Source organism: Sinohyriopsis cumingii, chromosome 18 (assembly GCF_028554795.1).
Source record: "Sinohyriopsis cumingii isolate HCF-2022 chromosome 18, ASM2855479v2, whole genome shotgun sequence".
In the NCBI taxonomy this organism is placed as follows: Eukaryota; Metazoa; Mollusca; class Bivalvia; order Unionida; family Unionidae; genus Sinohyriopsis; species Sinohyriopsis cumingii.
In genome coordinates, this window is record NC_142978.1 from 29,882,258 (window position 1) to 29,906,195 (window position 23,938).

General features: G+C 33.7%; 1 protein-coding gene across 1 annotated transcript in view; it reads right to left on the reverse strand.

The window, feature by feature from the left end:
* The window catches only part of LOC149776300 (dynein axonemal heavy chain 8-like), a 565,538-nt gene that overhangs the window by 280,886 nt on the left and 260,714 nt on the right, over window positions 1–23,938 (reverse strand). Inside the window, exons 38-41 of the mRNA XM_089942774.1 lie at window positions 21,411–21,572; window positions 19,467–19,691; window positions 8,728–8,900; window positions 4,988–5,166 (exon numbers count right to left, since the gene is read on the reverse strand). Coding sequence (XP_089798900.1) covers window positions 4,988–5,166; window positions 8,728–8,900; window positions 19,467–19,691; window positions 21,411–21,572 — 739 coding nt within the window. The remainder of the gene's footprint in view (window positions 1–4,987; window positions 5,167–8,727; window positions 8,901–19,466; window positions 19,692–21,410; window positions 21,573–23,938) is intronic.

The window sequence follows — 23,938 nt, forward strand, 5'->3', positions numbered from 1 at the left end:
CAAATTTGATGGGAACATAATTGGTCAATCTGTATGAAAACTGAACGCCAGGACAAGCATTTTGCTTTTTGTGCCATAAAGAGCTTTACAGTAGCGGCTAATGCGCTAAATAAGACAAGGAATTGAATCAGGAATCAGGATGATTTCGAAGTTATACAACTTCAAACTGATTAACTTCAGAATTTAAGGAGGGACAACGCATGTATAAACACTGGTGGGAATTGTTGCCAGATATCCATGTCTATCAAAGATAGTCATATCTTTGCGGAATTTTCTTGGCTGAAAAGTAGAATCTACTTTCAATCTCATGAGGCATTATTGTGTATATTATCAAAATATTCTTGGTGTGTTGGAATTCAGTGTAAAATAAGAGTAATTATATCATGATAAACGTTTGTCACGGCTGCTTATGGAACAAGGACTAATTCGAGAGACCACGACAGCATCATAGTTTGTGCAATCAAAAATCCAGTCCACAGTACAAGTGACATAAGGCTTTTCTTCTTCTCATAATCAAATTGTCTCAAATGCATGCTTTTTTGTAATTTTGCATTATTTTCACTGCTGAATTTTTCAATGCAGATTAATATTTTATATTTTATATATGTTTATATGTTCACAGATGCCTGTGCATATGTTCCAGGCTTGATACTTTGATTTTTAAAACCACTTAATTATTTAGTGTCAGATACTTCATATCATGTTGTATATACTGTATATGTTGTACGTCACAGATAGAAGGCCTCAAGGTAGATTAGTTCTGTAACCAATTGAATTACCTTCTCTAAATAAAGTCATATATTATTATTATTATTATTATTATTATTTTTATTATTATTAACTCCCATTTCTCTTGCTTTGGATGTCATATAATTACAACATTAGTATAATTGTTTCATGCACACTTAAATATATCACCTTGGTTAATAAAGTCCTGTTTAATTCATATCCATTATTTCTTTGAAACCTGCTGAAATGTCTGAAACACTAAAAAACTTCAGTAAAATACTATATAATGATCAAAATTTTAGTGAAATCTTACAAAAGTTTTAGTCAATTTTTATTTTAAACCTCACAAATGTTTCAAAGAAATTTGAGTGAGACCTCAACATAATTTCAGTGAAAGTTTTGGTCAAAATATTTGTGAAATCTCACCAAACTTTAAACTGAAATGAAAAATACTTAAGTGATGCCATGTTGGATTAGATTTTGTATGCAAGAAAGAAAATGGCATTGCCCCTTAGGACAAGAAAAACCTAAATTTTATTTGATAATGTCTGTCAAAATAAAATTTATGATCCATTTTAAAAATTACTGTGAATATTTATCATTGATTCCCAATATTGCCTAAAACTCATTAGGCAGTTTAATAGAAATCTGAAGTATGTTTTATATGGTTTAGGCAGAAATTGCTTAAAAAACCCGTCTGAAATCCGCCTTGACATTTTCATTATTGGATGGGGTTTCTGCAGGAATTTCCATCTAGTTAGGCAGAAGTAAAGATTCCGCCTAGTAACAGTAATTAGCTATATTCCACCCTGAATCTGCCTAAAAGTGAAAATAAGGGGAATCTAGGCTAAATAAGCGGAATAAACAGATTCCACCTAGTAGACTGAATAAACAAATTCCACCTAGTAGGCGGAATAAACTAATTCTGCCTAGTAATAGACGGACTAATTTGCATATTTCGGGCTGTATTCCACCCTGAACCCACCTAAAATTTATAATAAGTGGAATCTAGGCTTTAAGTAAAATCCACTTTAAAATTCCACCTGGAATCTGGTTAAAGTCAGGACGGAAGTTTTTGTACAGGATAGATGTTTTATGGTACATGCTTATGAAAGCCAAGCAGGTAAAATGCTTTTTACCTTGAACTGAATTTTCCACTGTAAATATTTGTTCTATACCGTATCTTATTATTTACTATGATTTTGTAAACTCTAGAAATCATTAAAGTCAGTTGTAAGTGAATTGGTGCCTGAATAGAAATTTCTGTTAAATTGTATTGAGTAATTGTACGTAAGTGGACAATTTCAGTGCCAATGTATCAATAAATTTATTTGATATATCACTTTGTAAGTTTAACAGGATCCCACACATCAGTATATCAATATTCCAGAATGGTCTAATGTTAATTGATTAAACTTTGATCTCTCCAGATTAGCTAGAATGTTGAATCTGATTACCCCCCCCCTCAACACACCCACACAATATCATTGCTGCTATTAGCAACTCTAGAATGATAATGAAAGGTTTGGAACTGCTTGTTTTATATCAGTCTAAGAGTACTTCTAAAGCACATTATTTACTTAAATGTCTGATTTCTTTAAGTTTGCTAGAAGAGTTTATAGAAACTTTTCACTTCTGTCACTGACAACGAACAGTCATAAACTGAATTTCTGTCATTCCCTCCTAAAATTTAAACTTCCAAATCTCTTCTTGACATTCATGAAACATTTTAAAGGAATTTCGATTCTGTCCTGGTGCTATGGTAGTAAACAAAGACCAAAAGCATAGTAGGTTACAAACAACTTGAAATCTTTCAAGAAATGCAGTCAGTCACAACTCACAATGTAAACAATGCAGTGTTTTTTGCCGCAAGGTAGTCACTTTTCTAAAAGTGTAATATCATTTTTAGTTTTGCGCACAAAAAGTTTTCCTTTATACCATTTTACTAGAAAATGTCTAAATATGTGATAATGTACACAACTTTTATCATAAACCAGTCAAATTTCATGTCAAGGATTTCTGAATTTAGTTTAAATTTGTTGGGCCTTGTTCATTTAAAAGATGGCTTATCTTTTCCTGATTATAAATGCATTTTGACATTTTGCCTTTAAAAATGAAGCACATTTATATTCTATTCCAACAAACAAAATAAAATGTTTTAGTGTTTTACATATGGAGTGAAATCCTGGACTTCAATGAGAGATTACCGCTTATCACAAATGTACGAACAGGTTTGCACAAAATGACCAATTTCCAAAGTCCAGATTCAGAATAATTTAATGAAAAATAACCACAATCATTGTACATACATTTTATTCTTTGTTAATAGTTCTTACTAAAATATTGTATGCATTTATCTGAAAACAAAATTATATAGCAATAAGATATACTTCTATCATTAAATATGAAATCACATTTACATCTGAAGATGAAATGTACATGTATTAGCATATGAAATTGTTTCTGATTTACTCCTTTTCCTTTATAACATATTAAATTTGTTTTACGGATATTCGAATCGCTATTTTACAAGAGGTCTGCTCTTTTTCACTTCTTTCAGTTACAATAATTATTTTCTCCAGTGTTAAAATTTGACTCTTTTTAGTTGGAGGTTTGTCCACTGTTATTAAGGTTCTACGTGTTAACATTATTAGTGCCCAGTTGTAATATACATTGATTGTAAAGAGTTTTGACTGGGCTTTGGGAAAATATTAAAAATCTTACATGTGCATTGCATATCTAACAATGAATGAAATAAAATGAAACACTCAGTTATCTCAACCAGAAACAGGTTGGCTTAATTCAAAGAAGACATACACGGATTAACTCTATACACAAAGTGTGTAACCTGGTTGCACAAAACTGAATAGATGCCAGCTTGGTGATTGGGATGTAATCACTATAATATTAGGGGGAAAAAAGCAACAAACATCACAAGTCTTTAACACTGTCAACTGAGTCCTGGAAACGATTTTATCTTGCTGGTTTAATAGGCAAAGACCTTATTCACCCACAAGGCAATATGGATTAACTCTTAGGACAAATGATATATGTGGCAACCACGTCAATTTCAGCACCACAATGGCAATTCGCAACATGTACATTAGCCTGGTTTTTGGAATATAACATCTATCACCGGTAGCTAGAATTTTATTTTTTTTATTCTTTTTTTGTTTGATTTTGATCAGAACAATCATTACTATTATAGTATATCATAACTAATCTAGTGGTCATTGGTACAAATGTTGTCTATGTTCTTGTGATACAGTCAGTCATAGGGATACTGGGTCCTACACATACATATGGATGCTAGTTACAATAAAGCCAGGAACCAGGCTAAGTGCAGGAATAATCTATATGTACGTTAGTCTGATTTACAATAAAAACTACAAAACACTATAAGGATATTATGCAAATACAAAAATTCATATATCAGTAGCAAGCCTCTTTTTCTTAATGGTATAAGCTGTTGTTTTACAGGGATTTAATTTAAATAAAGATTGGTGGAGTTTGTCCTCAGTTTTGTGATGCAGTCATTTATAGCAATGTCGAGATGCACACTTTGCCAAGACACTGCAGTCACTGGTCACGTTCAGCAGGTGGTCGCTTATAACAGATTTTGCTGTATCCATTTTCAATTTTTTTTAAAACAACTTAAATCAGCAGTAGCATCACCCACCACCCAAAGTAATAACAATGGCTTTAACATTATTATTGTGCTGCTCATTGTTGTTTTGTTGTTATTGAAAATGGCAGTTCCTTCATGGACTATAGAAAAATTAAAGTAGTTCCTTGGTGGATTATAGAAAAATTAACTTAGTAATAAGAACATTTCTGTGCCTACAAACATTCCCAAGACTTGTGTGTATTTGTTATTACTTAGATCTGGAGGCTAGGAGATAGATTTTGTACATGATATGCTATCTAATCTGAATATAAACTGAATTAAAGTTTCATGAAAATCTCTCCAGCAGTTTCTATATAAATCACTTTAACATAATACACCTGACTTAACATATAAAAAATGGAAGATATGGTGTCTCTGGTAGGAGACACGATGTTTTACATACTTTTAGGAAGACTGCTTGAAAAGCCTGGAAATAGTCACATGCTTTTGATCACTGTTACAAGGCACTAAAAGATGAACAAATTTTTTATCTCCTCAATGTAAGTTTTGCAATTACAAAACGACTAATCTCATAATCGGATTTTCATATACTTCACATGTGAACTGCTACACAGCAACAGAGTAGATTACCTTTGTAGATTCTGCCAAGTCCTCTAAAGTCCATCTGATCTGAGCAGTTAAAAACAACCACATATTTTCCTAAAGCTTTGCCCATATCTTTTGTGGTTTCTGTCTTGCCAGTTCCTGCAGGACCAGCTGGAGCACCACCCATGGACATACCCAGGGCCTGAGCCAGGGTAATGTAGCATCTACAACAGCAACAGGCATAAGACAAAATATGACAACCATTACAATAACTGGCTTTATTATGTCTGGCAAAACAATAATTTCAACAGGCTATCTCCAGTTTACAGCATCACAAAGCATTATCAATTAAACCTTACTCAAAGCAGAGGATTCGAGGTACCCGGAATGCAAGAGACAGAACAAGATCAAAGCAGTTGTAAATGACAAAATATAGGAAGACAAAGACCTTCTTCCCACTACCTTATTTAGTTATATAATCTGAAGAAAAAGTGATGGGCATGTGAGCACACACATACCTGCCATTTTCCCAGACAGTTTTGAAGGGTGGAGCTTGGTAACTCTAAAAATGTGTTTTGAAATCACAAGAGGCCCAACTTGGAACAAGTTATCTTTTCATACATATAAAGATCTGGAAATTCAAATTCACTATTAAAAAAAAGAAACAAATTAACACATTTCTTTAATACATTTAAAGCACTTACAAAAATAAAATATTAAGTAGACTTATATAGCAATGTCCAATATCACCACCTGCATACCTACCATAACATCACACATAATTTTTATTGCTAAAATTACTGAAAATCATGTTTTTCACATTACATGTCATGTTATGGAAATGTGCACATATTGTGTCATGCTGTCATTTCTTGAAATACCTGAAGTACTTTAATCATTAGGTATGACACATAATATTAAATAACTGCAAAAAACGCTTTGCCACTGACTGAACCTTTTGCTATAAATATTGTTTTAATTAAGCAACAAAATGTGGCAATAACAATGATTGTATTTAAATTATAAAGTACACCTTTGTATGATCTATATTCATTATGGATTGAGAGAACGTATGTTATAATAGTTTTAGCTGACTTTTTTACCACCTTTTTCAAGCTCTACCATGGAAATAAATGTTTCTGCATTAAACACAATGCCTACAATGTTCACTCTAACAACTGTAAGTTTCCCCTTTATTATTAAAATAAAGTACAAAGTTTACATTTCTCTTCTGTGCCAAACAATGGGATTAGTCCAAACCTCTTGTACCCATGAAGACCAAAACTTTTTTCAGAAATGAAATGTAGCTATTGGCAACAAAAAAAATATTATCAAAAAGCAACTATAAACATGGCTCAAAATAGTGTAACAAAGTCCCTTGCTTTAAATAAACAGATAGTCCCAATGGCTTTCCATTAAAGACCTGCCAATGTTGATGAGTCCATCTCAGTAAGGCAGTTTTTCTTCCCTGTAAGATTTACCAGTTTTCAGTAAGGTGTAACAAAATATCATAAACTGCTACTGTAAAGCTGGAAAACATAATAAAAAGTTTGGTATTCGTAACATGCAATAACAAGAAACATTATGTTAAACTGATTTTTTTAAATGCATGTAGACTTTATTTACCAATGGTACAGTTCCACAAACTTTAGTTCCAAACCCAGTGCACCTCTATGGCTTGTTGCTATCTCACAACTTGACATACAAGACACAATCAAATTGGTGTTGTGATGTCAATAAACATATTGTGTCCCATCCAACTTTTGTTCACAAGAATCTGAATATTCCTATTTATTTTTCAGTGTTGATTATTAATAATGTTCAAGAGGTTTATTTTCCCTTTTGTCTTAAACATGCATCAGTAGCAGGAAGCCATTTAAAAAAATTTATATAATCAACAGTTTAATCATGCAGATAAGTAGCATGAACAACGAGGTGCAGCTTAAAGCGTCTGGGGTGCTGCAGTAAAGTTAGTCGGATTCCTTGACTAATTTCACCAATTCTCATTAAACCTGGATACAAATCAACAAGGAAAACCAATTATCTGGATTTTTTCAGCAATGATAATTTTTCAGCAGGTTTTGTTTTATGTCTTAAGTCCGTATTTGAAGGGCAATTTCCGTAAGACTTACAGCAAAATCATAAGGTTTCTGCCACCATCTGCCATTATAGCAGCTCCCATCTCACAAGGCCACCCAAAGAAAGATCACCTTAACAGTGGGATGGTGTATCTAATGGGGGACATAAAAGCAACAGATGTACTGTGAATGGCACATTATACAACAGCCTATGTTTAATAGTTCGCTTTGTTAGCACTGGTAGGGTATGGCTGACTGGAGAATTTTTACAAATATGCCTTCATTTACTAGATCTTTAGTCAAGAAATGCAACCTTGTACTTAAGTTATTGGACAAAATCCATTTATTTCTTACCACCACCACCACTACTACTACTACTACTACTACTAATAATAATAATAATAATGAGGACATTGAATAGCGCCTATATCTTTAGAAGCTCTAAGTGCTTTACAACATTAGACAATACCTAAAACATTTTTAAAAAAACATTTACTAATATGATTAGAACAAAAAAATATTTAAGGTAGGAAACATTATTAGGTCTTTAAGCTTTTCTTGCAGTCGATATAGGTGAGTTTTAAGAGCACTCTTGAATGAGATCACTGTCTTTGTGTCTAAGTTCAGTGGGCAATTCATTTCATATTGCTGGACTGTGGTATGCAAAAGAACATAATTGTCCATATGACTTTGTTATCATAATGGGAATAATTAGTACACAATTGAAAGAGGAGGAGGAGTGCAAGTATCTTGCTGGTAGCAACCTTGCATATGCTTATGACATGCTGGTGCAATGTGAGAGTAAGTGCAGTTTAAAGTATCGGGGGTGCTGCTGCAAAGTTCGTCTGCTTCCCAGACTATCTTTATTAATTATAAGATGAAACATATATAAAAAAAACAATGACAAACAAATTATCCGGATTTTTGAGCAAGAATCATTTTTCCTTAGTTTTTGCTAATATGCCATAAGTCTGTATTTTAAGGGTAATTTTCATAACACTTATGGCAAAATCTTAAGAGTTGGGAGGTCTGAACAGAGAACAAATTTTGTGTTTGATTCTGGATCAAATAGATAGCCACTGTAGGGTACAGAGCAGTGGGGGGGTGTGTGCTCTGATCTTCGTACTTTAAGGATGATCGAAGCAGCTGTGTTTTTAACTTTTTGAAGTTTCTGGAGTAGATATCAAGACAAACCAGGCAGAACTGAGTTATAATATTCCAGTCTTGAATGTACTAATGAACACACAAGTGTTTTAGTGACATCAACTGAAAGTAATCTACAAATGGAGCCGATGCGTCTCATCTCAAGACAGGCAACCTTGCATATGTTTATGACATGCTGGTGCAATGTGAGAGTACTGTTGAGAGTAACACCTAGGTTTCATACTGACTATGTGAATTTAATGTTGATGTTGCTGATATTTATTGTTTGAGGTAAGGGATGTGAATGAGAAAGTCTTTGTGTTGTGCTATGAATGGCTTCAGTTTTATCATCAGTAATCTGTAGCTTATTTAGCGGTAGTTCTTTAAATTGTTATGGTTGTGTTTGTTTCTGTAACAGAGACTCTCAAGAAAGGGACCACTCATTTGCATTTTAGAGGGTGGAATGCAAATGGAGAATAATTAGATGGTTGCAATGCACACAAAAAAGCACATAAGAGGATGATTTTTGTTAATTTCTATATATTCAAAGGATGACATCTCTACCTGTCAGTGAGAGGGGTGATGACCAATCTGTCTGTACAACCCAAGAACTCATTCTGGTAGATGAAGTCTACATCTGTTATCTGCACTATACACACATCAACATCCTCCTTAAAGTAGAACCTGGCTTGCTTTAACCATTCAAAGTCTGTGGGAGACTTGATGTGCATTTTTGTCTGAAATGAATTTGAAACAAATTAGAGAAACAAATATAATGTACTGTACAAGATTCAACCAGTATCAACTTAATAAATTGTATATTACTATGTAAAGTCTACCTTTTTGCATTATGTTATCTTTCTTTTTTTAATAAACAATTCCAAAAAATTATATACAATGTCTTCTGAAGCAAACATGTCACAACCATGTATTACAAGATAAAGATCTAATCACTCAATCAACTATTGTGGCGGCCAAGAGCTTGCAAACTAAAATACTCCCATAAGGATAATACATTAAAAAGATGAGATTTGTACTTCACATTCATAGTATAAACAAGAGCTATCAGTTATTGTTGTTTTCTGTATTTAACACCATTTTTCAGCAAACAATAGGTTAAGCTAGGTGGCCAGTATAACTGGTGGAGGATGACCCCAAGTCCTAGAATGAACCATTGACTCAGGGGAAGCTAGTAATAAGCTTGCTCATATACGCACACAGGCTGTGCCCAAAACAGACAGAGAGTGCTAGCAGTAATGGGTGCCTTGTAAATGTTTTCACTCTGGAAAATCAAAATTTGGAGATGGATATTCACGACAGGATGGAGAAAATTCAGGGTTTTTCATCCTCTTGTGGTTTCAGAAAATTCGCTGTCCCACCTAAAAACTAAATCACTTTTCAAGATTTGATTAGATGTATGCATAGGCTTGATAATGTATATTTTGTTACATCAGAGATTTTCATTTTCCACCATCCAGATACCTTGCATGCACTATTTCTTACTCCAATATGTTTGCACAGTGTGACCCCACTATAACACGGTAGTTGGCAGCCATATAACCCAACCGTGTTACACACCGAACTGTGTTATAAGCAACAAGGTTAATTAGCTGAAGAAAATGATGCATGTACCCCAAAAATATTTTGGGTGGGGGTGGTGGCAGTGTTGGAGGTGTGTGGTAGGTAATAAATCTGGGTGGTAAAATACATGCTTCATTGGCACAGCTACCATCTTAAATTGATGCATATTAAACGGGTAATACACCTGTGGCGAAAACAGAGAAGGCATATATAATATTTTACTTTATTTAGAGAACCACAGATTGGTACATATACATGTATACTGTTTATATATACATGTATATATACATGTCTAATGTATAGCATGAATAGAGTATGAACACCGTGTACTCACTCGCAAATCTCGTCACATACATTGAATCCATAATACAAGTAATTCCATCGAAAATATGCACACACAGAGATTTAAAATATTCAATAATTTTGTCACAGGTCATATAGGTATGAATTTTGTGGATAAACATCGCAATTAATATGCAATTCACTAAACAAAATGGCATGTACAAGGTTTGCTAAACTATGCTAGTTACAAGTGTGCTAGACAGACATTAAAATGGCTCTTATTGGGCTCTTGTATCTCTTTCTGCAGCCCTAACACCACAAACAAAAGTTGAGTTTTACATAGCATACATAACCAAAAGTGGACAAAGATTACAGTATTTGAATATAATAACACTGCAATGAAATAGTTAGAGAAAGGTCAACCTAGCATCTCTTCTCTATACTCTCTTAATAGCCTCAATGTTTTCGACAGTATAAGGGTCCCAGACTAATGAGGTATATTCTAAGATTGGATAGGCTTGACTTTTGACCTTTGGCGGACACATACTGCTCTTTAATTCAGGAAAGCAAGGTTGGAATCAACCTTTCTGGCAAGGATATTTATAGGTGAGGGTACATTAATGAAAAAATGAGTGAATAATACTTAAGTGTTTCACCTAGGAGATGAAATGTATCATTTATTCATTTAAAGCTAGCAAAGTTTCTGTTTTATTCTATGCTCAAACATATTGGCTAGACATATTGAACAGATTAAGTAGCAGATCTCTTATTGTATCCATTGTGACATTGTCAGTGGTTAACCATTGATGTTCTACCATGTTCTGTGCATATGCAGGATAGAAAACATTTAGTAGTAACATATTTTTCCTTCCCAATTCAAAGTAAAACACACACACACACACAAGTTAAGAAATTATAAACTGCTCATAGTTTGGTTTGAACATGGTTCATTTGGATGCAAGGCAGCCATATTTAACCCTTTACCTCATGCAAACGCCTTTGGATGTCTCTACTCCATTCTCATACAAGCGCCTTTGGACACCTCTACCTGATTTGCATACATGCGGCTTTTGATGCCTGCTGTAAACATCAGCCATTTTTAGTGGGTTTTCGTAGCACCACCTTTGGGAGAAAACCCCCTTTAGATCCTACATTCATTTCTGTGAATGACCATTACGTCAGATCACGTGGTCATTGTTAATGCTCTGGTCGAAATCTGCTATTTAAAGTAACTGGGTCGTATTCTCCACTCTCCAAAATGGAGGTCACAGATTTTGTTCAGTACTTTTCACGATTAGAATCACAACTATGAAAGCTTCAATAACTTAGGTAAAGGCTCTGATATTGATGTAGGCAGCAATTAGTTTTTATAAATTATCAAATTCAGATGACTTAGTAATGTAGAAGCAGACGAAAAACTTGTAAATTTAGAGTATGAGAAATGGCAGGTACAGTTGATCACGCAGCTTCACTGACTTGACGGTGAATGAGTTCTCTCAAGATATTCAAGCACATAAAAAATTCTTCCATGGAAAATAATTACACAGCTATAATGATCAGACTTTACTCTTAAATTTTTCCGTACATAATACATGTGCACCAAAAGTGCAAAATGGTTAAAATTGCTGTTAAACGTAACATACACTACATTGCTTAACAGTTCACAGGCAGGCCTATGCGTATGGGGTCGAATAGGTAATAGGTGTTCTATTTATAGCACTCTGCACTTTGTAACTATGCTCTATGAGGTAAAGGGATAGAAGAAAGCCAACCTGAAAACCATTTGATCTGCAGCCTATGTATTCTCATGAGCTTTAATGGTGCAACTTTAAATTTGTTGCACTGACATTTTGAAATCCCCTGTTTGTACTAGAAGCACGTCCCAGAAAATAAATTAACCAATGGATCTCTAGAGGCATTATATGATGAGTGAGGAGAAACAAAGGTGAGTAGTTATAACCTGCCCATTGTACCAGAGCCAATGCAATCTGGAACAGCTACAAATCTCTAAATAGGAAGATGCTTGAAAAATGCAGGTGAGTGCATGAAAAATATAGTAATTACATTATTGGCAGCAAAAGATTCCAGTTGTAAAAGTTCTTGAGTTTTATCAAATGCAGAATGAGTGCTGTGGAGTCTCACCTTTAAACAGAGATGGCTTCATATTTAGTGATAGAGCCACCAAGGCAGATAACCTGAATAAGCAGCTTGCCTCATTGCTGACCAGGGAAAACACAAACAACATGCCAGATCATGGAAATAACTCAACAACTGATGTAGTTTTTATCACAGTAACCTCAAGATGTGTTACCAAACTTCTCAAGGATATAAACTGTAGAAAAGCCATTGATTCATACAGTATTCCTCAATGACTACTGCATGAAATGGCAGTCCATCTGACACTCCTGCACTCCTAAAAACTAACTGCTGCCTACATCAATATCAGAGCCTTTACCTAAGTTATTAAATCTTTCATAGTTCTAATCGTGAAAACTTCTTAAGTACTGAATGAAATCCGTGACCACCATTTTGGAGAGTGGAGATTACCACCCAGTTACTTTAAATAGCAGATATCAACCAGTGCATAAACAGTGACCACGTGATCTAACATAATTGTCATTCGCAGAAATGAATGTAGTATCTAAAAGGGGTTTTTCCCTGAAGGTAGCACTACAAAAACCGGCTTAAAATAGCCGATGTTTACAGCAGACATGCGGCTGGAGAAGAGGCGTCAAAATGCACTTTTATGCGAATGGTGTAGAGGGGTCCAAAGAGGCTTGCATGAGGTAAAGGACTATATACAGACAATGCACTTTACCAGTTTATGACACTGAATGGAAATATTCAAGGCTATCAGAATGGCTTCATGATCACATATATCAGTTAACAGTGGTTCTCAAATAAGAGTTGATTTAAGATGTAAAGATAGGTAGGACTCATTTATACTTTTTAGGTACTAGCAACTGCTGTATTCATGGACCATGATATTTCTGGTAGGTTCAGGTCACCAAATATTAAAAGAACAGTCTTTAAAATAAATTGATGGCATAAATTGTATACTATCCATTTAACATATGTGCTGATGAACAAGTTGTTCATGTTGTTATTTGGAGACCTACAAATCCTAACTGCCGGGCAGCAACAAAATGGATTTACCGACACAGGATTTTCCAGAGAATCAGTAACAATGATACCCATACAGAAATTTCTCATGCATTCCATATAGAATACTTCAGTAATCCGTATGAAAGAGACATGGACTGAAAAACTTATGGAATCAGACAATTTATTCCATATCAATTCCATAAGTACTTCACAGCAAGTGAAAATTCCACTTGGAATAAAGTTGCAACTTTAATCCATAAGCACATTTCCATATGGAAAGCAGGCTCGTGTGTTATAGTATCACGGAAAATACCCTCTGAAGAATTAATAACCTATTACTATCTGATTCAAATAGAAATATTGGTGGGAGTTAGAGTACATGTATATGTCAGCATAGCTGACGGAAGGATGAATATACTCATATAAATTTGAAGAAACACTTTTATGTCAGTTTTCTTTAATTTATTTTCACAGATGTTTAAAAACAAAGATCTGACCAAAAAAGTAGAGAAAATGTAAACATGATTATAATAATAATACCTGGTAGTACAAGCATAGATAAATCTTTGGACTTAGAAAATTTGGACTTGATCTGATGTTAACATGAAAAACAGTTTTTTTGGGTGCTTCCTATGAAAATATGCCCAACAAAAATCATAACCTAGTGAAAATGTGGCTGAAATTTTCAGCAGAATCACAGTGAACATTTTTTGCCATTCACTCAAATGTCCTTTTATCACTAAAATTATAGTATTTGGGGAGATTTTACCAAAATGTCTAAAAATATCAATGAAATTTCGTGATAGAAATTTCACAGAGAGTTTGTCAAAAATTCTGAAAATATAGTGATATTTTGTGACCGTAATATCACTGATATCTTAATAAAAAATATAAATAATATATAATAAAATTTATTTTTCGTTTCTTGTACAATATGAATGATTTTCAGCAACATTTATATTTCCTGTTTCTGATAGCTGTAGTTTTATTGTTCATTTTGGGCACAATAACTTTTTTCCACATCTTTCCTTGTTATGCTTCTTTATCAATTTTTTTTTGTAGTTGGATTTTTGTTTAACTTTAATTGGATTTAAGTGTCCTCAAACAAGTTTTCTTGTTTTCTGCATTCAAATAGAATTTCTCTTTTCTCCTGACCTCAATCTGATTTTTCTCAATATTGACCTTTTCTAATATCGTCTCCGAAACTTTAAAAAGAAATAATGCTCTATCCAGTCCCATTCCGCAACAAGCTATCTAATAAGTATTTGTTTTGTTTATTATTTAACAGATGATCAGTGTAAAGAGCTTTCTGATTGGTCAAAATTTTGTACTTGCCCAATGAATTATCAAGTAACGGAACCTGATGGGAATGAACATGCTTGCTAAACATGGCGATTCAAATTTTCAGGTGAGATAATAGTTTGAAAAACCATTTGAAAAATGTGTGGCAATGTGAACAGCTTGAATGCAAAGTCTATGGGAATGTAATTCGTCAATCTGTATGAAAACTGAATGCCAAGACAAGCAGTTTTCTTTTTGTGCCACAAAGAGATTTACAGTAGCAGCTTATGTGCTAAATAGGACAAGGAATTGAACCAGGATGATTTTGCAGTTATATAACTCCAAACTGATTAACTTCCATAATTTATGGAGGGACAACATATCGATCACTTGTGGGAACTGTTGCTAGATACTCATGTCTATCAAAGATACTCATATCTTTGTGGAGTTTTCCTGACCCACAAGTAGAATCTTCCTTCAATATCATGAGTGGTATTATTGTGGATATTATCAAATATTCAAGGTGTTATTAGAATTCATTGTAAAATAAGGGCAATTACATAATGATAAACAGTTGTCATGGCTGCTTATGGAATAATGACTAATTCAAGTGACCACAACAGCGTCATAGTTTGTACATTAATAAAAAATCAAGTCTGCAGTACAACATTGTCATAAGGCAGGCTCCTAGCAATTTTCTTTTTCATAATCAACGTCTCAAATAGAGCTTTTGTCTCTAATTCTGAATCATTTTCACAGTTGAATTTTTCAATGCAGGATAATATATATATATATATATATATATATATATATATATATATATATATATATATATAATGTGTTCACAGATACATATATGTTCCAGGATTGATACTTTGATTTTAAAATCACTTAATTATTTAGTGTCAAGCCAGATTCGTCACATCATGTTGTATATACTGTATGTATTGTACATAACAGATAGCAGGCCTGAAGGTAGATTAGTTTCATAATGAATCAAGTTATCTTCTCTAAATAAAGTCTTTATTATTATTATTATTATTATTTTTATTATTATTAACTCCCATATCTCTTGCTCTGGATGTCATATAATTACAAAATCTATACAATTTCTTTCATGTATGACCTTGGTTAATAAAGTCATGTTTAATTAACATCCATTATTTATTTGAAACCTTTTGAAATGTCTGAAAAACTACTGAAACTTCTGTAAAATACTATGTAAGGATCAAAAATTTTGTGAAATCTCATTAAAGTTTTAGTAAACTCTCATAAAACTTGTAATGAAATGTTAAAGATCTTGCCAAAACATAAGTTTTGACCAAAATCTTTGTGAAACCTTACAAACATTTCAGTGAAATTTTAGTGAGATCTCACCACAATTTCAATGAAAGTTTTGGTTGAAATATTTGTGAAATATTACCAAACTTTCAGTGAAATGAAAAAGACCTAAGTGATGCCATGATTGATTTGGTTTCTATGCAAGAAAAAAAATGAAGACAAGCAAAACCTAAATTTATTTGATGTCTGTCAAAATAAAATTTATGATCCACTTTAAAAATTACTGTGAATATTTATCACTGATTTAAAATAATGTCTAAGAATCATCAGGCAGTTTAATAGAAATCTGAAGCAGATTTTTTTTATGGTTTAGGCAGAAAGTGCATAAAAAACCCATCTGTAACCTGTCTTAAGTCCGCCTGGAAAGTTTCATACGGGATGGTCTATTACCAAATTCCATATGAAGTATTTACAAATTCCATATGGACCATTTACAAATTCCATATGGTATATTTCCAAATTCCATACTAACTATTCACAAATTCCATACAGATTACTGCTAAATTCCATATGGAATTTTAATTTTATTCCATATGGACAATCTACAGATCTCATGGACTAATTTGCAAATTCCATGAGAATTTCCATAAGAATATGCAAGGAATATTCCACAACAGTTCCATATGGATACACTTATATCCATAAGAGTGGTTCAGCTATAGAATAAAAAATGGATATTTCTGTAAAAGTACATATGGATTCCATATCCAGTCCATATGGAAAATTTTGTATGGGCACATTGCATCAGGAGAAAGTACTTCACTGCCATGAATTCTTTGTCTGAAACAGGTCTAGCATGTTAAAATAATACTGGCTCTGCCGGTTTGCAGAAAGTTACAGAAGCTGGTTTTCTTGGCTACAACAATTTTTATATTAATATAAGATATTCTGAAGCAATTGTTCAACATTTATTTGAAGCAGCCTTGTGTGTTTTGTGCTGCATTACTCCTGCAAAGTCATGTTGAACAGATAAGTCAAATAAGGATATTCCTGGTCAAGGTGTAATTATGGGTTGTTAGTACAGTGTGACCCAGCTGTAACACAGTAGTTGGGAGCCATCGAACCTGACCACATTATAGACTGAACCATGTTATAAGCAACCAGGACAGTTAGCTGAAGACAGGTGGGGTGCAGGTAATAAATGCGGGCGGTAAAATAAGTGCTTCATTGACACAGTTACCATCTTAAATTGATGCATATTAAATGAGAAATACACCTGTAGTTAGAGAACCACGAATTGGTACATATACTTGAATCCTGTTTATATATAAATGTCTAATGTATAGCATGAATAGAGCATCAACACCGTGTACTCACCTGCAAACCTCATCATATACACAGAATCCATAATACAAGTGATTCCATCGAAAATATGCACACACAGCTTTAAAATATTCAATAATTTTGTAACAGGTCATAGTGGTCTGAATTCAGTGGAAAAACATGACACAATCACATAACGAATGATGAAGCACATTTACTTTTCAGTATGTTCCAAGTCGATAAAAGTTTGTTTGTGTTTTAAGCCACCGTTGGTAGCGTTCGTAAGCATACACTTTTTCCCTACAAAAAGGAAACTTTCCCAACACAGTTAACATGTTCCAGTCACATTGGAAAATGCAGAAATCTATCAGATTCCATCACTTTTATTTAAGTTTGGTAGTGACTTCCTTTGAAAAAAAGTTCTTTGTTGTTATTGAAAGACTGTAGTCAACTATCTTTGATGAAGGGTGCATGCACTATTGAAGTCACCGCTAAAGGACAGCTTTGGAGAACCACACAAATGCCCATTTCTTATTGTGGCAGCAACATCAAATAATTGTATTGCTTGATTGAGACTGGTATGTTTTCCATTTGCTGAGTATGTTTTCATAGCAATCAATGCTTCAAAGGTTATCTGTTTCCTTTGAAATTTCAGCAAACTATTGTGTCTGGGTACATTTTTAAAATGGAATTGTCGTTTGGACTATCCTAGTTACTGTCCCTCCAAGCCTATTGAATAAACCAACAAGTAAGATGTCTCTATTTTTTTTCCAATTGTGGCAGCAGTGTGATGCTGCCTTCCACGCATGCGTCTGAAAATTAACAAACAATCAACGGATGATAAAGATGCAGGTGTTCTGATTACAGGGATTATTACAAAAATGTGAGTGTTCTGAAAGATTTAATTTTGAGTAAAAAGAAGAGGAATTTTACTTACCATCCACATACAAAAATGTCAGTCTTTGTAAATATATTAATTACTAGCGAAAATCTGATGAAAGATAGATTACCAGACAATGCCTCATCCGGTTGATCTCCGTTACCAGAAATGTCAACAACAAAAAAGCAGATGTTTCACAACATAGAGAACTAATGCTAGATGTCAAGATAGGTGGATTATAATATAACTATGCACTGTTTAGATGGTTTGTCAATATGGACAAAGAATTTGTTTATGTAACAATAGATAAATTTCAGTGCATTTTATATCCAGTTTGCAGCTTCCTTTCATGGGGCCTCTGAATTTCTGCACTCCAAACCAATTGTTATATATATAAACGTTTAAACAGCCAACAATGTTGCCAATAAAAAAAAATTGCCATATGGTATGTTTTGCAGCCAATAAGGAAAAACAATCCAAGTCGGCGACATTGGTGAAGACCTAAGTGATCCCAGAATAAACTTTTATGTGTTATTTTTCGTATTTTTAAGAAGAAAAAAATGTTTTCGTGTACGAGAAAAATACATATAAAATTTCAGGAGCCAAGCCACGATCGTCTTGTATTATGCATATGCACAAGAAGAAAAATACATGTGTATGAAATTTTGGGAGCCACACCGTGACTGTATTGTATCCAAAGTTGTGTTATAACGGAGCATGCTATAGCAGGGTCACACTGTACCTGTATAAACACTGGAAGAGGCAAAAATATTACTTGGCATTCCACAGGAACAGCACATCCATGAGGCATTATTATTTCTAAGGGCCTGATAAAGACATATGTATATGTAATGCATGGTATCAAAGGGAGCAATTATCACAGGATACTGCTAGCTGCTTCCAAGTAGCAGCCTTTTCACATATTTAATACGGATATTTGATCTTTTGTGGGCTTGGGTTTGACTAAGTAAGAAGATGAAACTTACAGCAGGTGGTGAATCAACTATCTGCAGTTGTACACATGATATAGAGTTACAATGCTTCCTCAAATAAATGGTGGCACACATTGTGAAGTAAATACCATCACAACATATGTGTAAAACTAGCTAGAAGTGGGTCAATGGTAGTGCCAGATGCATGATGGGACAGATTGCTCTGGCGTTTTGAGACAAAGAAATAGGAGAATAAATATACTAAAGATGTAGGGCATAACTATGTCAGTTTCATTGTTGTGAAGCAGATGCAGACAAAAATGTGAGCACTGGAAGAATGCAATGCTTGTGAGATGATTTCTACAGCAGTACTTGGTCAAAGTATGACTACAATTTTGTTCTGCACAAGTTAAGCTGAATGAAGGGAAGGTATGGAACTTATTTTATGGGCAGGGATGCTTTGGTAATGAAACTGCTTCCTACAAATATATTTGTAAGCCAAATTTACATCACTCTGCAATCAAAACATCCATTTCATCATGCATGCATAAAAGGCATATTATCTTAGTCCTTCAAAGTACATCTGAACAGTCCCTCTAGATTATGACTTTGCTAACAGCAACTTGAATCTGGCTTACCAGGTCATCAAATATGTCTCTCTGGTGCACATGAATAGTTACAAGAGTCTCAAACTTCACTCTCTCTACTTTGGTGAGATCATGGGTGGTTTGCTCTATCAGGCTATTCAGCATGTCAAGGAACTTCTGGTTGGTTGCTGTCATTATCTTCTTGTCCATGCGTGCTTGTGTTAGAGCTTCCTCAGCATCTTTGGTCCAGATCATTTGTATCCCAAGCAACCCAACCTGAAATCAAACTAAATTCTGTTAGAAACAAGAAAACTCTATGAAATTTGGTCCCTACCTGCAGAGGTGAAATAACAAAAGTTAACAGTTAACTAAATGACCTTTAAAATGAAGCTGTAAAGATACTACAGTCAAACCCACTTAACTCAAACTGTCATGCTAATTTTTCCACACTTATCTCGAACCCTAATAAGTTGATAAACCCTATTATGTCAGGCATAAGTTTCAATCTGAAGTAACAAGTGGACCAGCTTAATTCAATAAAATGCAATTTTTAACCTCCATCTCAGAGATATTTTACAAGAAATGATCCGGTGTTTCAGCTATTACCGGTACCTTGTACCAGCAAGGATGGAAAAAGTCGGTACAAGTCCAAATTTTACCGGTACAAATAATAATCAACCAATCTCATCAATGCATGGCTTATTACATGCATAGAGTGGAGAAAATTATCTTCTAAACAATACTTTTGAGTAAGGAAATTGAATGAATGCATTTCTGACCTTTACAAAAGCTGCATTCAAAATGGACATTATCGCATGTCATCACCAAGACATTATAGTTCATCCCACACAGCACTGTGAATTTCATCTATAGCTCATAAAATTATCAGGCTAACATCATTAATTGTAGTTACAAATACCTAATTTGTTTTACACAATATATTTACAACAAATTCAGTATAGTTAAAGTGTTTCCATGCTTGGTGTGAGTATAAGCCTATAACTTCAGCAATGCTAGTGCGTGTGACTCACAATAATCTATAACTAGAAACCCGCAAAATTCCAAACTAAGCTGCCCCCCCAAACACCCCCACATTAGTTATTAATTTGTTTTGAACAAAAGTAAATAAAAGCACCAAATGCATTGTAAAAGAAAAATCCATAACGCCCATGAAATTGTTGATAACTGTTCCAAGCAGGAATGACTGAATTATTATTTTTATTGTGCATTAGAAATGCCATTTGTACTTAGAAAAAAAACTCCTCATTTTTGGTACTTCAGATGCGTAATCATTTGTTCTGCAGTAGATTTATCAACTAAACACTGTTATCTCAGGACCCCGGTTGTGTTGATGATTTTTTGATACCACCAATGTAATTGAGATAAGTGGGTTTGACTGTTTTATGCTCTATTTCAAAGGACATTATAGTAAAAGTGCAGAAAGGTTCAACTACAATTTCAAAATGGGACCAATACTCTACAATGTCTAAGCAACACCATTTTCATTTAGGATCAACTAGACATAAGTCTTTTGGTGAAAATCGAACATCAATATGATCATCATTAGTACTGTTTTCAGCCAAAATAAATTACATAGGTAAAATGAAATCCTAAACAGTAATAGGCAAAATAATAACAAAATTCAAGGATTTTAACATGTTGTCAAAGTAAATTAAAGAACGTTTTAAAAGTTTTTTCCACTTTTTCTCCTTGTCAACATTTGTTCAAGACTAGATATCAAATTTAAAGGTTTATCAAAATGGTGCAAACCATGGTAACTACAAACTAGCCAATAAGACAACAAATATTTAGCTGTGATTCTAATATTATTTTAAGTATATTGGGAGACTTTTTATTCCTTAAACAAATGGAACAGAAAATACTGCCCTGGGGAAAATGAATTATATGAAATAATGATAAATTTCTTGATCTAATTCTGAAAATAACCATCAACCAAATAGACTGATCAGCAGATTAATAAATACCCCTGCCTACCTGTGCTGGAAAATTATTGAGGAAATTAAGCAGCTGAAACTCCGGGCTGCAGATGGCTCTAAAACCATCCCTTATTACTCCATGAAGCGATCTCTGTTGTTCCTTCATCAGGTCCCCAAGCCATACCTCTACATTGCCTCGGGCCATCACACACTGCTCCAGCTGCAAATAAAGGTGAATTTAGATTCATGTTTCGAAAAAAAAGGTTTAGTAATCAGTCAAGCATGGTGTACTCTATAACCTCCAAGCTTTCACACATAGTCCTGTAACAGACAAACTTTATTAAAAGACAGTAAAAGCTTCCTAATACAAGTACTATTAATTTGTTTCTTATGTATATATTTATATATATATTTTTTATGACATATTCAATAAGACTATATACTTTTGGAATTTAACTAATCTTATATGTCTGCCTCAACATATTTACAACAAAAATAAAAGCAACAAAACTTCCATCTTAAATAAATCCAATATATTGAAATAATACAAAATATTTCAAAAATGAGAAGAAAAACAAACAAAAAACCCACAACAACTAAGTTTTATTTCCTGCATTATGACACACATATTCTTCAAAACATATACATATGCTTCACAAATGCACCCACAGACATATTAACACACAGAAAAATCTTGCTACATTAAGTGATATCTCTCATAAAATCATACATGTCATGCAATATAATAAATACAATTAATCTGATGTAATATTAATATCAATATTATTCAATGTCTACAAATTTATGGTCAGTTAGAAGTAAAACTTACATTATATCAAGTACCTTAGCTAGCCAAGGTTCTGATATAATAATCCTATCTACACCCTGGTATATCAAGTTGATATTTCTGTGCTTCAGGTCTATGAATTTCTTTGGATGTGGTGGCAAACTGCCACATCCAATCAAAATTAAGTTGTTCAAATTTGATTGAGACAAACAAAGCACACAAATGAAATGAACTGATAAATAAGCTAGACAATCTGATTTTTTAGAATCCCTTAACTCATTCGGCCCCAGAGGTTTTTGTAGTTTTTGCCTGAAATGTGTGTAGGAAAGACATTTGGGAGGCTATTTCTGAATATATCGTAATACATCGGCTTTCAGCATATTTTCCATCAGACTAATACCTAGTTGTATTATAAACATCATTTTCCATTGGTTATTTTGCTTGCGTACGAGCTGAAGGGTAAAAGTTGGAGTTCTTTGAATTTTTTTGCTTAATGGACTCATCATTTTCGTATCGAGACCGCTCTTTATTCCAAATGCCCACCTTATCCTAGTTTTTGCAAAGGTACACCAGTCTGTGTACAGTTCAGACCAGTCTGCCTTAGATATGTGGCCAAAAGGTATAAAATCCAGACACAAAATCGCATTGTGACTGCAAGCAAATTTTGGGTGGAAAAAAAAAATGGGTCCAAAAAATGAGGTTTTTCCCTCTGTATTTTGTAGTGCAACTAGAACTTCCAGATTATTTGGTATCATTTTAGATCTATATCTGTCTGCCTTTTTGTAATACCACCCATGTTGGTGTATGTTAAATGACCTTGTTGCTGCATAGCTCGGAAATAGGGTACAGCCTTATCACGCCTACAGGCAGGATTGGGGCCAAATGAGTTAATTACATATTATATATAACAGCTAGAAAGCCTTACAATAGATTAGTTCTGTAACTAAATGAGTAACCTTCTATAAATAAATAAAGTCTTTATCATTTTAAAATGAGTTAACCTAGTCTAAAAACAGTTTTCAATAAAGATGTTCTCAGAATAATTATCATTAACAAACAGTAATGAGTTCCACAGAAAAGGTGCAGCACAAAAGAAAATGTGTTTGTCTCTGTGTGTAATAGTTGTAAGTAATCAGTCAAGATAGATGTGTTAATTAGTTTTCATTTGATAGACCATTAAGATGTGTGTTTGCAATAGGTTTTAAAAGAGGTCAAATACTCAGCAGTAAAACTGTTCATAATTTCATAAACAATCACACCAGTATTGTAATTAATTCTTTGACTGACACTGTGCAAGCCTACATTTTTAAACACAGCAAAAGAGGAAGTTTTAATTTAAACATTTAGTATCATTCTAGCTGCAGTTTTAAGATTGTCAAATTTTTCAATATTAGTCCCCCCAGATGTGAGATCTGTATTCAATATGCAGAAGAATGTAGCTACTAAAGTATATTTATTCCTGATAAATTGGTTGTTTTAACTGGATCATCTTAAAATAAGGTAATCATTTGAATGAGACTTTTCCTCTTCTTCAAAATGTCCTTTTTCTACATAAGACACTTTTCCATATTTATACAAAAGATCATAAAAGTCAAAATACTTTCATCATTGCTAAATTGTACCTTTAATTTGCACAGCACATGGTTTATGCACAATCAGTATATGATAAAAATTGCACGACAAAACATCCTCCCACAGGCATCTTTCTCTTTTCATTATTTTTGCTGCCTTTTTTCACCTGTTTTTTTAATCTGGATCAAGAGACCTTCATGGGCTCAGACTGAAGTCCTGCACCTCTT